General features: G+C 38.6%; 1 protein-coding gene across 2 annotated transcripts in view; it reads right to left on the reverse strand.

The window, feature by feature from the left end:
• Nucleotides 1–357: 357 nt before the first annotated feature.
• GEN1 (GEN1 Holliday junction 5' flap endonuclease) overlaps nt 358–14,644 on the reverse strand; it is a 39,304-nt gene continuing 25,017 nt past the window's right edge. The window contains exons 8-14 of one of the 2 annotated variants that reach the window (XM_002710039.5): nt 12,766–12,916; nt 12,430–12,466; nt 12,261–12,341; nt 10,169–10,299; nt 6,598–6,659; nt 4,343–4,486; nt 358–3,860 (exon numbers count right to left, since the gene is read on the reverse strand). In XM_002710039.5, the coding sequence (XP_002710085.2) occupies nt 2,551–3,860; nt 4,343–4,486; nt 6,598–6,659; nt 10,169–10,299; nt 12,261–12,341; nt 12,430–12,466; nt 12,766–12,916 (1,916 nt within the window). In that variant the 3' untranslated portion in view covers nt 358–2,550. The remainder of the gene's footprint in view (nt 3,861–4,342; nt 4,487–6,597; nt 6,660–10,168; nt 10,300–12,260; nt 12,342–12,429; nt 12,467–12,765; nt 12,917–14,644) is intronic. The other variant, XM_070069746.1, reaches the window with a different exon arrangement.

Here is a 14,644-nt window from a genome sequence, read left to right on the forward strand (position 1 = left end):
GAATCATATAGTATTTCTATGTTTAACTATTCAAGGACTCATCAAACTTTTGCCAAAGTGGCTGTCCATTTTATGTTTCTACCAGCAGGTTAAGGAAGGTTCCAATTTCTCCACATCTTTGTTAATGCTTAGTCTCTGATTCTAGTTACCCTATTGGGCATGAAATGGTATTCTGTGGGGTTTCATTTCATTTTCTGGATAACTAATGATGTCCAGTATTTTTTTCATGTGCTAATGGTTATTTGTACATCCTTTTTTTTTTTTTTTTTTTTGACAGAGTGGACAGTGAGAGAGACAAGAGAGAAAGGTCTTCTTTTTTCTGTTGGTTCACCCCCTTTAGAGAAACATCTATTCAAATATTTTGCCCATTCTTGTCTTTATTGAACTGTAAGATCTTTATACACACCACTCTAGATACAACTTTACACATTTATGATGTACAAATATTTCCTCCCATTTTATGAGTTGCCGCTTCACTCTTCTGATGATATTCTTTGAAACACACATTTTTCGTTTTGTGTAAGTCTATTTTATCGACTTTTTTTAGTTGTTGCTTATACAACAACCCAAAAGTCCCAAAGGTTTGTCTATGTTTTCTTCTAAGAGTTTTTTAGCTTTAGCTCCTACTTTGAGGTCTTTGGACTATCCTGAATTCGTTATTTTTTCAGTGTTAGTGCTCAAACTGTTTTTTCATGAGGACACAAAACAGTCCCAGCAGCATTTGTTGGATGATTCTTATGTCTCTATTGAATTTTCTTGGTACTCTGGTTGAAAATCAACTGACTATAAATCTGAATGCATATTTCTGGACTCTTGCTTTTATATAATTGATCTATTTTTGACCTTTATGCTAGTACAACACATTGCAATAAGGGTTTCTCCTCCATTTTTTCCCCCTCAAGATTGTCTTGGTTATTCAGTGTCCCTTAAGTTTCCACATAAACATTAGAATAGGCTTGTCAGTTCCTGCCCAGAAACAAGCTGGAACTGATGGAGATTATAGTCAATCTGTACATCAGTTCAGGAAGAACCGCTGTCTTAAGTCTTCTGATCCTTGAATGTGTCTTTCCAATTATTTGTTTTATTTTATTTTATTTTATTTTTTTTTTGACAGGCAGAGTGGACAGTGAGAGAGAGAGAGACAGAGAGAGAAAGGTCTTCCTTTTGCCGCTGGTTCACCCTCCAATGGCCGCCGCTGCAGCCGGCGCACCGCGCTGATCCTGGCAGGAGCCAGGAGCCAGGTGCTTTTCCTGGTCTCCCATGGGGTGCAGGGCCCAAGCACCTGGGCCATCCTCCACTGCACTCCCTGGCCATAGCAGAGAGCTGGCCTGGAAGAGGGGCAACCGGGACAGAATCCGGCGCCCCAACCGGGACTAGAACCCGGTGTGCCGGCGCCGCAAGGTGGAGGATTAGCCTATTGAGCCACGGCGCCGGCTCAATTATTTGTTTTAATTTCAATGTTTCTTATTTTAAAAGTATTCATTTTCTACTTTTTGTTGTTTATCCCCAAATATTTTATTCATGTTGATACTGTTGTAAATGGGATTTTCTTAATTTTGCATTCACTGTGAGTATATAGAAATACAATTGATTTTTGTACACTATTATTATACCCTGTAACCTTGCTGAACTCATTTATCAGCTTTAATATTATAGTGGATGCCTTCAGATCTTTATATGAGATACTGCTATCTGTGAACAGACAGTTTCTCTGTTTTGTTTCAAGTTTGAGTACCTCTCTAGAGGTACAAAACTTATTTTGAATGCAAGACTTAATATTTGGTGGTATTAAAGTCAATATTGCATAGATTCATTTTTAACACAAAAGTGACAGAAAAATAGACAAACTAAACAATTAGGAGGCAAGGAAACTATTAACTAGCTGTGTGATCCTGAGCCGTTTATACACTGTTTTCCAAATCTTCTTCCATTATCTATTCCTGTGAACGAGGGGTATGTAAGCAGCAACTTTTCTTAGTTTATCCAGCCATTACAACTGTGATTTTGATTACATGTACTGACACCATCTCTCCTTTTCCAGTTTTGCACATCAGGAAGGAGAATAAAATCACCCAATATGAAAGAGTACAAAGTATCTGCACATCTGGAAAAAACCTAACTCCCAGGAAAGGTACACTAGAAGACACTGTAAGACAATTAAAGAGTTACCCTCTTGGGAACAAATCAAAATATAAATAAGTGCTTTGGAGGCTTGTGGAGGAGAAAGTAAAAATGAGCAAATGGATGAAACATTTACTCTGTCAAGGACTACATCTAACATTTTAAAGCCATGTAACTTAACAATAATTATATTAGAAATGGCAAAAATATATTTAAAAAATATACATTATCTGAAGCCTTCACCAGAGGATCATCTTTTAAAAGCAACGTCTCAGGTAACATTTAAAAATTATAATTTTGATTAAAATGGCAAAAGTGTTTCATCACATATGGAGCACCATTAAATTTTTCTACCTAATATTAATAGGACACCTTCCCTCTGTTAATGCTCACAGTATTCAAATATGTTATACTTTAGTATTTCAAATTTCAAGTGTCCTTAAACCTGAGTTTTAATCTCTGGGATAAAGGAAGTGGACTATCCAAACAAATACCAGGGTGGTAGTCTACTTTCTGATGACATTGGGGAAAATTCAGAGACTTTTTTGTTAGATCAGGGAAACAATTCTCTTCATTTCCAGCTGTTTCATAAGGTTCAATATATTTTTCAGTTTCTTTAATCAGTAGTTTAGGATTATTCAAGTTGTTGTGGTCATTTTCTTTGAATCGGGCTGGGTGATTATTCTGAAAACCATGCTTTATTTTTTGAGTTGAATACCTGGCTTCCTCAAACGCTGGGGTACTTTCTTCATCAGATGACTGTCTGTCAAGGCAAACACTTTTCTTCATTATAATTTTTTTGGAGGCTTCTGTATCAACTTTTCTACTGTGATGTAAAGCTGTATTTGGTGGTCTAGCTCTAAACACTGTTGTGTTATTGCCAGGAAACGGTACAGAAGTAGTTATTTTATAGTTTTCTTGAAGCAGTTGGCCTTTTACAACTTCAGTGTTCCTGGATTCATTTTGCAAATTAATTCCTGGAAGATCTTTAGAAAGATGTGATGGACAGTCAGTGCTATTAGCAATACAAGATTCTTTTACCCTAATTAGGGACAAAGTTTTCAAGTCAACATCTCTATGTACATTTTCCTGAGGATACGATGATTTTATCTGCAGTCGTTCCCTTAAAGGTAAATCTTGAAGACATAAATCAGAAACCCTGGAAAGTAGATGCTCTTCAGGATTAATCTTTTGGAGATCCCAATCCAACACTTTATTTATGTTTGAGGTGCACTGTTCTGATTCACATAATTGTTCTGGGATATTTTCAAAGGAATCAGCAATGGCTGAGAGCTCTGATTTAAGTTCTGATTTTATACCACAAGAGAAAGTGTTCCTTTGAATAGCTGGGGAATTACTGAAAGAAGTGCCTTCCCAGTCAATGGTGCTCAAGTGTAGATCAGCAATCTCTGATCTACTACAGGGTGAAGAACTGGGTTGACCAGCTTCTGAAGTTGGATACTTACTGACAGCTTTAATTTGTTGGATAGTCAAAGGTCTTGGAGAAGACAGGAAATGTTCCTGGGTATTCAGATGGGAATCATCTTCAGGTAAATGGAAGTCATTCAATGAGGCGGGGATAGTTTCTTGTGGTAATGTAGGATTGGGAGAAATTTCTAAATTTAACTTGGAATTCTGCTTAGGAAAGATTTCACACGTGGATTTTAAAGTCATTTCTGATTGAAGATTCACTGCATCATCTGAGTCTGGTAAATTTTCTTTAGGCTTAATTTTCAAACCTAGAAAAAAAATATAATTAACATCTACTTTCTTTTCCTTAACTTGGGTTAAAAAATAAACTAGAGTTAAGATCAGAAATATTCTATATGAGCAGTTTTTGCCTTTTGGGGGCTCAGTAGATTTCTGGAACTATTACAAAATATTACCCTCTGGGAACAGTTATAAAAAACAAAGTTCTTTTCCTCACCAAATTCTGAGAAGTAAAGATAATGTAGTTATAACCCCAAATATGTTACATACAGCAGTTGCCCAATAACTGGTGAGTATAATTATTCTAACACTTGGCAATGTTCGTAGACATAGGATGGCTTATTTCTGACTTTTCAGCTTTAAAAGGAAGTAGGTGAAGACCAAGAAGCAAGAGTACAATACAAACTACTGCCTGTAGAGAACTTTTAGGAAAATTTTGGAAAGACAGATCCAAATGAAACACAAATGACATTTGTGTGATGTATAAATAGCTATCAAACCTGATGCTTACCCTTTTGTTTCTTCCCTTTAATTTCTAACTTTTGTAGTTGGTAAACAGCAACAATCTCAGGATACGCTGCTTCAAACAATGATTCTTCTTCAATTGTTGATAGAACCAACTGTCCATTTTGTTTGTCTTCTGTAACATAATGTTCTACAAGATTAAAAACACAGCAAATCAGACTAAATCACAGATTGGAACAATTCAAAGTTTCCAGGTAACTAAGTTTACCATGGAAATTAAGTTACAAATGCAAATTTTGCTGTATAACACATCTACTCTAATAATCTAGTGATACTACTCCAGAATTTTTCTTTTTTAGAAGATTTATTTTATTACTTATTTGAAAGTCAGGGTTAGAGAGAGAGAGAGGAAAAGACAGAGAGAACAAGAGATCTTCTACCCACTGGTTCACTCCCCAGATGGCCACCAGTGGCCAAGGCTGGGCCAGGCTGAAGCCAGGAGCCAAGAGCTTCATCCAGGTCTCCCATATGAGTGGCAGGGGGGCAAGTACTTGGGCCATTGCTTTTCCCAGGTTACTAGTAGGGAGCTGGATTGGAAGTGGAGCAGCTGGGACAAGAACCAGTGCCCATATGAGATGCTGGCATCACAGGCAGTGGCCTTACCTGCTATGCCACAGTACTGGCCCCAAAATTTCTTTTGCCTGGCAAGAGCTGGAAGGAGAGCCTTTTAAACTCTCTTGCTTCAGAGATGGTAGTAGCATTTTAGAGAACAGAAAATTTTGTTGAGATGAGGTTTTAATTTAGTAAGTGGTAAAATTATAGGTAAAGAATGGAATAGACAGTTTCCTGAAATTTAACATCTGCTTTCTTTAATGATGGATTCTGAAAACAATGGAAGTAAAAGGATCACAAAAATATTGTTATTTTCAGAGGTTAACCTCACGCGATTTCTTGAGCATATGACCATTCTTACTTGACTCACAAGAAGCTAATATATGGAAATGAGAATGTCTATGTTAATTTACATATATACATAGCAGACTAGATTCTTAAGTTAGAAGCAGAAACAAAGGAAACAGGTGATATTAACATGTTTTTTAGTTACTAACTTGGAATACATTTTCTCCCTTAAAGGTTAGCTCTAAAAGGATGAGTGAAAGTGAGTACCGGATCTACTTCTAGACAGGGGAGAGGCGCTACTAAACTGGGTTAATATAATTTTCTTTCCTAAGGATACGGTAGCTGGTGGAATTGTTCCTAAACAGTCTATAAAATTCTCTGCCTTCTATCTTCCTATGATTGCTTAGAATAGTTATCTGTTTTTTTTTTCTTTAAGATTTATTTTATTTTAAAGGCAGCGTTACAGAGAAACAGGGAGCACACAGAGAAAGATCTTCCTTTCACTTGTACATTCCCCAAATAGCTGCAAAGGCTAGGGCTGGGCCAGACCAAAGCCAGGAGCCAGGAGCTTCTTCTGGTTCTCCCACATGGGTACTGGGGCCCAAGCACTTGGATCATCTTTTGCTGCTTTCCCAGGCACTTTAGCAGAGAACTGGATCAAAAGTGGAGTAGCCAGGACTTGAACCAGCACCCATATGGGATGCTGGCATCACAGGCAGCCTCTTTACCTGCTACTCCACAATGCTGGCCCCTAATTCTTTATAATTTTACTCATCAATTACCTACAACTTAAGCTTTCATGGAATAAATATATTCTCTCGATCATCCAAATATAATCACACAGTCTAATTTCAAATCCAAACAGAAATAAACTTAGGATCATTTTCCATTTTAAGTTGTCTATGCTTTACTTGCTTCTAGATTGGGTCCTAACCTAGAGCTCACATAATCCTTGTTTGGAGCAGAAATTAAGAGTAATCTGACCATTGTGAATCTCCATGAAAATTAAACAGAGCAAAGAGGAGAGGAAGAAAATCCCAGGTGCTCTTTAGCACCCTCACTTTACAGCCAGCTCTGTAAGTACATGAAATTCATAACCAAACCACTGTGAAAGCATTTTGAGATACAGAAATAAAAACAATTTCAGTATTATTTTAAGCATCACAAAACAAATTTTAGGACATGAAAATAAAACGAATTGAAGTTCATGTTAATATTCGTCAAAAGATATTTAAAATAAACAGGTAACTATGAAATTAATCCATAGTGCATATGTAGGTTTCTTTATGATTTTATGTAATACACACGCACACATACACACACACACGCACACATACACACAATATTTATTGCATGTATATGTTCAAATCTTAAAATTTTTTGCTTACAGTGAATACATACCAGGCTTTTCCCATTCTATTTCAAAGCAATTAATTCCATTTCTGATTCGGTTCTTAACAATTCTGAAAAACAAATTTATTTAATGACTTCTAATTACATGAGTTATTTGGAAATTTTCAATTTATAGATGAAATACTTTAATTTTCTTTAATCTTTACTTAAGTAAAACTATCATGAGGGATTACTTCTTGGTTATTCCTTGGATTAGTTTATTAAAAGGCAATTTTAATATTGGGTAAATAGTATTTATATTAGGGACCCAAGCACTTGGACCATCTTCCACTGCCTTTCTCAGGCTACCAGCAAGGAGCTGGATTGGAATGGGGCAGAAGGGACACGAACCAGCACTCATATGGGATGCTGGCATCACAGGCAGTAGCTTTACTCAATATGCTACAACGCTGGTCCCTCTTTTAGTCTTTTATGTCTGAAAATACCTTTCTTGTGAATATTTGACTTGTAAGTTATCAATTACTTTTAATCAGTACTTTGACATGACTCCATCATCTTCAGGCACTGGTGACAACTATGAAAGATGTGCGTATCAGACTGTCATTCCTTTGTGGTTTATCTTTTCTCCCTTGATACTTCCTCTCTAAACTTTTATTTGGAAAATTTTTACACCTTTAGAAAAGCCACAAAACAGTAAGAGGAAAACTCACAAATCCTCATCAAGATGCACCAATTGTTAGCATTTTGTCCCATATTTTCTCCATTTACAAGTTAGTTGCTGACATCCCTCAGGGCACAAGGCCCTAAATACTGCAGCCTATTTATGTTACTACATGGCCACAACACAACTATCACACTCAGGAAATTTAACCTTGATACAACAGTGTTATTCAATATGACACTCATATGAAATTTCCCCAACTGTACTAAAAATGTCTTTTATGACTTAAAAAAATACAGAATTCAATCAGGATCACAACATGCTGCTTGAACTGTCATATTTCTTTAATCTCTTACAAACCAAGAAGATTTCCTTCTAAATTTTTAAAATATGTATTTATTTGAGAGAGAAAGAGAATGAGCTTCTTTGCTGATTCACTCCCTAAATGCCTGTAATGGCTGCGGGATGGCTATGGTGGAACAGAAAGTGATCATCTCAATCTGAATCTCTCCTGGGGGAGAATACTTGAGCCATCTGTCTGCATTAGCAGGAACTTGAAATCAGGAATCAGAGCCAGATATCAAATTCAAGCACTCCAATGTCTGACATGGGCATCTTAATCAGCAGCTTAATTGTTAGGCCAAACATTTATCCTTCTAGCATTTTAAAAAATTATTTATTTATCTATCTATATCTATCTACCTATTTTCATTTTATTTGAAAGGTAGAGTGAGAGAGGGGACAGAAGGGAAGATCTTCAACCACTGGTTTACTCCCAAAATCCATGCAATAGCCAGGTATGGGACAGGCCAAAGACGGGATGCTGGAACTCCCACTTGGGTAACAGGGACCTGCCTCTCAGGTACACATTAATCTGGAAGCTGGATCAGAAGTAGAGTAGCCAGGCCTCAAACCAGCACTCTGATATGAGATAGGGGCACCATAGGCTGTGTCTAAACCTCTAGCTTTTGACACCTGTACTTCTGAAGGGACTGGCAGGATGGTGGTTCTGCAGGATGCTCAGCACTTGGGATTCATTGTATCATTTTCTCATGATAAAATTCTCTTTTGGCAAAATTATTGTGTAGATGGTGTGGTATCTTTCTCAACTTACCAGACTGAAAGGCTCATGATGTCAGTCTATTAGCCTATTATTGGTCATTAGTAATTTAATTAAGCTGGTATTCATTGTATTCCTCCATGGTAAAATTACTCCTAATTATTCTTTTTAAAGATAAATTTCTTTATTTGAAAGATGGGGGAGAAGGGTGGGGGAGCATGAGAGGAGGGGGGGGGGAGAGAGACAGAGAGAGAGAGAGACAGAGACAGAGACAGAGAATCTTCCACCCATTCACCCATTAGTTCACACCCCCCAAATGGCAGCAACAGCCAGAGCTGGGCTGGTCCAAAGCCAGAAGGCAGGAACTTCCATGTCACCCACGTGAGTGTAATGGTCCATGTTCTTGGGCCCCATTGTCTGCTGTTTTGCAGGCACATTAGCAGGGAGCTGGATCAGAAGTGCAGCAGCTGGGATTCAAAAAGACATCCGTATGGGATGCCGCAGGATCCACTACAACAAAGTGCTGGCCCTCTCCCTTTTTTTTTTTTTTTAAAGATTTATTTTATTTATTTGAACAAAACAGAGAGAAAGAAGAAACAGAGAGGTCTTCCATCTGCTGGTTCACTCCCCAAATGCCCAGAACATTCAGGGCTGGGCTGGTCTGAAGCCAGGAACCAGGAGCTTCCTCTGGGTTTCCCATGTGGGTGCGGGGCCCCATGCACTTGAGCCATTCTCCTCTGCTTTCCCAGACATATTAGCAGGGAGCGCAATCAGAAGTGGAGCAGCTGGCACCTTTATGGAATGCTGGCGTCGCAGGTGGTGGGTTTCACCTGCTATACCACAATGCCAAATGCCAGCCCTCCTGCCCTTCTTAATGATTTTTTCAAAAATTTGAGTTTCTAAGCAGCCTTCTGTGTGATTTGATTAGTATTCTCCAATTCACTCTTTTTGACCAAGTTCAGCTTAATGATCATCTATTGCTTTTTACTTCAACAACTATTTTTCTTAAGATCTCTAACAGTTCACTTTTTATAACCAGGCATTTAAAATCATTTCAACTCACTTTTGCTTTATAATTTCACTTTCTGTTTTTTATGGACCTATATCTTCTTTCATTTAATTAAGCACACTAGCATTCTCATAGGCAAAGAAGCAAATGAGCAAACCAAACTGCTCTTTACCAGATTTTTAAAATAAAACTAATTTAATCTGGAGTAAATTTAAAATTCAAATATTAAAAATCTATTTCTTTATACACTACAGTTTCCTCCTCTATTTTATAGTTTATCTCTAAGCTTCTACCTCTTTTGTCCTTTTTGAGTAATTTCCAGCAAGCTTTCTGGGTTTCAGACAGTATTTTGTTAGTTATTATTATTTTTTTCAAAATCATGGTAACCTCCTGATTGGAACACAGGAATTACATCCTAGCCAGTCAACATTAGGAAATAAGCTTGACTCCACACTATCTTGCACTTCGGGTCCTTCCCTATCTTTCTTTTACCCTGCAGGGCTCTATCTCCTGGATGACATTGCTGCTCCCAGATCTAGGATTCAAAATCAGTGCCAGTCTCCCATTCACCTGACACTTTTGTTCCTTTTCTTGTCCAAAATAGTTACCTTGTTGAGTCTAGCAGTATCTTTTTATGTTTATTTCTTTGCATAATCTATTAATACTACATGTTCAAAGTGAAAAAGGATGTCAAAGCATGAATTTACTATGCTGTCTTTACCATAAGCTAGTTCTGAATAGACTTTTAATATACTAATATGACTTTCTACATCTTAGTAAACAGAGAACTATATATCCCACTATTAAAGATATTATGAATATTTTAGAACATAAGATATTCACTAGAAAACACATCATCTTCACCATGAAGTAACTTAGGTTATATTACCGAATTGGCTGCAGTTGGTTAGAGTTCCGTCTACCGAGTTTTCTTTCTATCATGTCATAACGGGTCAAAAGCACCAGTAATTTCTCACATGCATAGTGATTGGGCCATTCCATTTTTTCGAGAGTAAATCTCTGTAAATATAATAAAAATAAGACAAGATTCTGTTATTATTTGGAAACAAACAGTACTTTCAGGTGACAGTATTCCTTAGAGCTAACATTAAGTAGTATTGGTGAGAATATTTTCAGAAAGACTGAAGGCAGAAGCAATACCTAACGATTCGGTGTAAGGGTGTTTTTGTTTTTTTTGTTTTTTTTTTTTTTTGACAGGCAGAGTGGACAGTGAGAGAGAGAGACGGAGAGAAAGGTCTGTCGCTCCCCCTCTTCATGGAGGAACAACACTAAACCCTGCCTAGGCTTCATATCCGGGTCACGGCACCATTATGTCGCTCCCCCTCTTCGTGGAGGAACGACACAGGACCCTGCGCTGTTCTTTTGTCTGCTCGGCCCTCCCCGGGTTTGCTGCTGGTTCTTCCCGGGTTGGCTACCGACCCTTCCACCCCCGCGGAAGTGGGGAAAGTGGCAGGGGGAACTGCCCTTCCACGGAGGTGGAAGGGTCGGTAGCCAACCCGGGAAGAACCAGCAGCAAACCCGGGGAGGGCCGAGCAGACAAAAGAACAGCGCAGGGTCCTGTGTTGTTCCTCCACGAAGAGGGGGAGCGACAAGGTCTTCCTTGTGACGTTGGTTCACCCTCCAATGGCCGCCGTGGCTGGCACATCGCGCTGATCCGAAGCCAGGAGCCAGATGCTTCTCCTGGTCTCCCATGCGGGTGCAGGGCCCAAGGACTTGGGCCATCCTCTACTGCACTCCTGGGCCATAGCAGAGAGCTGGACTGGAAGAGGGGCAACCGGGACAAAATCTGGCGCCATGACCGGGACTAGAACCTGGTATGCCAGCACTGCAGGCAGAGGATTAGCCTAGTGAGCCGCGGCGCCGGCCGGGTTTTTGGTTTTAACGTCTATATGTATTTGGTAAATTACTTAACCTCTTTTTTTTTTTTTTTTTCTTTGACAGGCAGAGTGGACAGTGAGAGAGAGAGACAGAGAGAAAGGTCTTCCTTTGCCGTTGGTGCACCCTCCAATGGCCGCCGTGGCCAGCATGCTGCGGCCAGCGCACCGCGCTGATCCGAAGGCAGGAGCCAGGTGCTTATCCTTGTCTCCCATGGGTTGCAGGGCCCAAGCACTTGGGCCATCCTCTACTGCACTCCCAGGCCACAGCAGAGAGCTGGCCTGGAAGAGGGGCAACCGGGACAGAATCCGGCGCCCCGACCGGGACTAGAACCTGGTGTGCCGCTGCCGCAAGGCGGAGGATTAGCCTATTGAGCCACGGCGCCGGCCATACTTAACCTCTTTTAACCTTAGTATCTCCATATGCAAACTGAAGACAAATACAGCTCTGCTCATAGTTCTTGAAGATTGAAATTATATACAATGTATTACATATAACAGCAAATTTTAAGAATGCAACAAATGTTACATGCCATTATTAACATGACTGAAGGCAGGGTAAGCTACAAGTAGTTTACTGAGTCATTCTATGTCCTTAGCCATTATATTAAGGGTTCAAACAAATAATCTCATTTAATCCTCAGGGTCACTTCATGAGATATTATATTTTGAGGATAATACACATGCAGGGTCACACTGCAAATGGAAGCCTGTCCAAATTTACAGTTAGGCACCAATTTCAAATCCCAATGTTTTGTGAACTATTATCTACTGCCCTGAACAGTAATATATTTGATACCGACATTCTTGTTACAAGCTTTGTCTTCCCAGCATATCCCTGGATACAAGACATCTTTATATGTTAATTAAGGCATTTTCTAAAGAAAAACATAATCGTGGTTTGTCTTATAGTCTATAAAGTATGGCCATGACTTGAAGACTAGAAATAACTGCTGAAAAATATAGGGGACATCAATATCCATCTATTTTAATTTTTAAACCTCTTCTCAGAACAAAGTGAATATCTCATCTTAGTTTTCCAGAATCTAGCTTCATACTGTAAACAAATAACTTATTTTCAGATACCTGAAACAATAACAAATCAGGTCTTCGGTACCTGATTACCTTCACCAATTTATCCTTGTTCAAAAGGAATTCTTGAATAACCTTGAATAAAAAGAAAACAGAAATTAAGACTTCAAAAATTTTTAAAAAACTTCTGAAAAAAACACATAGCTGGATTACTGGTGATTACCTCTTGGAATGGGAATCCTTCACAACGGCAAGCTTTCCTGAAAATAGATTAAATTCACGTTATTATTACCACTAGGCAACGGTAGGCAGACTCTGAAATCATCTCATCCAGTCTCCTCACAGCTAATGAAAAGTGTCCATGTACAGTATCTGAAACAGCCATCGAGCTTCTCTTTGACTATTAAATTTCTACTATTCGGGATAGATGAATTTATTAACAGAATTAAAAAATTAAATTGTGAAACATGTGACCCATCTAGACATGTGGGGACGGCTATGTGAAAATAATTCAAGTATAGGCATTTACATGGCTTATACCAGAAGAACAAAAACTTACTTTTTAATATTGTCCTCTACTCCAGTTAACCGCCTATTACATTCTGTTTGATGCCACTCACAAGGACAGCAGTATTCATAATCATGTGGTTCACAATACCTATCGCTCTTACATAATCTGCACCCACTCCGTTCATGATCCTTAGGTGAACCTTTAGAAACACAAGAAATAGGACTTTCACCAACTTTCCAATTTGTCTTTATATACACTTTTTTTTTGCCATTATCCATTTTTTAAAAAATTTAATGCCATCTAGCACAAAGCCTAACACATACAAATGGCAAAATTTAGGTTGAATAGAGTAATAGACACCACTGTAATTCTCAGGATAATGCAGATCCTGTGCTTTCACAGTCACAACACTTCAAAAAATTATTCTATCAGAAAGTGTTAACATATAACAAAATTATACATTTTAATAATCAATAATGGAAAACTTCTTGGTTTATGTATGCAAGAGAAAGTAAAATGTGATTAGTAGCAAAAAATTATGATTTACTTAATAGAATAAATGATTTCTTCAAGGAGCATATTAAACAATATAACAATTAATTGCCCTTGCAAGTGTCTATCTAAGTTGTTTGTATAGTTACTTTTGAAGGTTGCCTGGAACATGAACAAGTTAATAAGACTTTGCAAGGGGGGCCAGTGCTGTGGTACAACAGGTTAAGCTACTGTTTGCAATGGCATCCCATATCAGAATGACAGTCTGAGTCTTGGTTGCTTGGCTTCTGATCCAGCTCTCTGCTAACACAGCTGTGAAAGCAGTGCATGATGGCCTGAGTACTTGGGTCCCTGCTAACCACATGGAAGACCAGGATGTAACTCATTGCTCTTGGTTTCAGCTTGGCCCAGTCCTGGCTGTTGTAGAGTGTTTGTGGAGCGGACCAATAGACAGAAGATCTCTGTTCTCTTTCCCCTTCCCTCTGTGTCACTCTGCTTTTTAAATAAACAAATCTTAAAAAACAAAAACAAAAACAAAAGACTGCACTGTTATTAAGCCCCCAGTTTGCTTTGAAAGGAAAGCATGATTACCTTCAACACTGTTTTGAGAATATGGAAGAGCAGACCTATTTGATATGATCTAAAACTGTCATTTGTAAGATATCAAAAAACTGCATGACGGCATCATTTAAAAAAAAGGCATTTCTTTTTTCCCCATGATTTCATCTGTAATTTAACAATGTTAATTAAGCATATTAAGACAAGTAAAGAACTCTTTTTAAGAGATAAACTATTATAAGGCCGGCACCGCGGCTCAATAGGCTAATCCTCCGCCTGCGGCGCCAGATTCTGTCCCAGTTGCCCCTCTTCCAGGCCAGCCCTCTGCTATGGCCCAGGAGTGCAGTAGAGGATGGCCCAAGTGCTTGGGCCCTGCACCTGCCTGGGAGACCAGGAGAAGCACCTGGTTCCTGGCTGCGGATCAGTGCAGTGCGCCGGCCGCAGCACGCCGGCCGTGGCAGCCACTGGAGGGTGAACCAACGGCAAAGGAAGACCTTTCTCTCTGTCTCTCTTTCTCACTGTCCACTCTGTCAAAAAAGAAAAAAAAAAAGAGATAAGCTATTATGATTTCCTAATCTTTTCTGAGTGAAAGGCCTTTCTCACCACACACGTTTCATAAAGATGTGAAGATCCAAGCTACTTTCAAAAATCATGAGCATGTATTAGAAATTAGTTTTACATAATTTCTTCATATGCAATAAAAATGCATTATAGGGTAATGAAGAATCATTTAAGTTAACACATACAAATCAATGATATAAAAGGAAGTGGGTTTAGTACTTTAGTACTTTCTGTAAGGCTTGACAATAAGATAATTTTAAGATCTAAGCAATTTAATAGCATAGTTTCAAACTATACTTCTATTTATATCATATTA

This window comes from Oryctolagus cuniculus, chromosome 2 (genome assembly GCF_964237555.1).
Source record: "Oryctolagus cuniculus chromosome 2, mOryCun1.1, whole genome shotgun sequence".
NCBI classification, from domain to species: Eukaryota; Metazoa; Chordata; class Mammalia; order Lagomorpha; family Leporidae; genus Oryctolagus; species Oryctolagus cuniculus.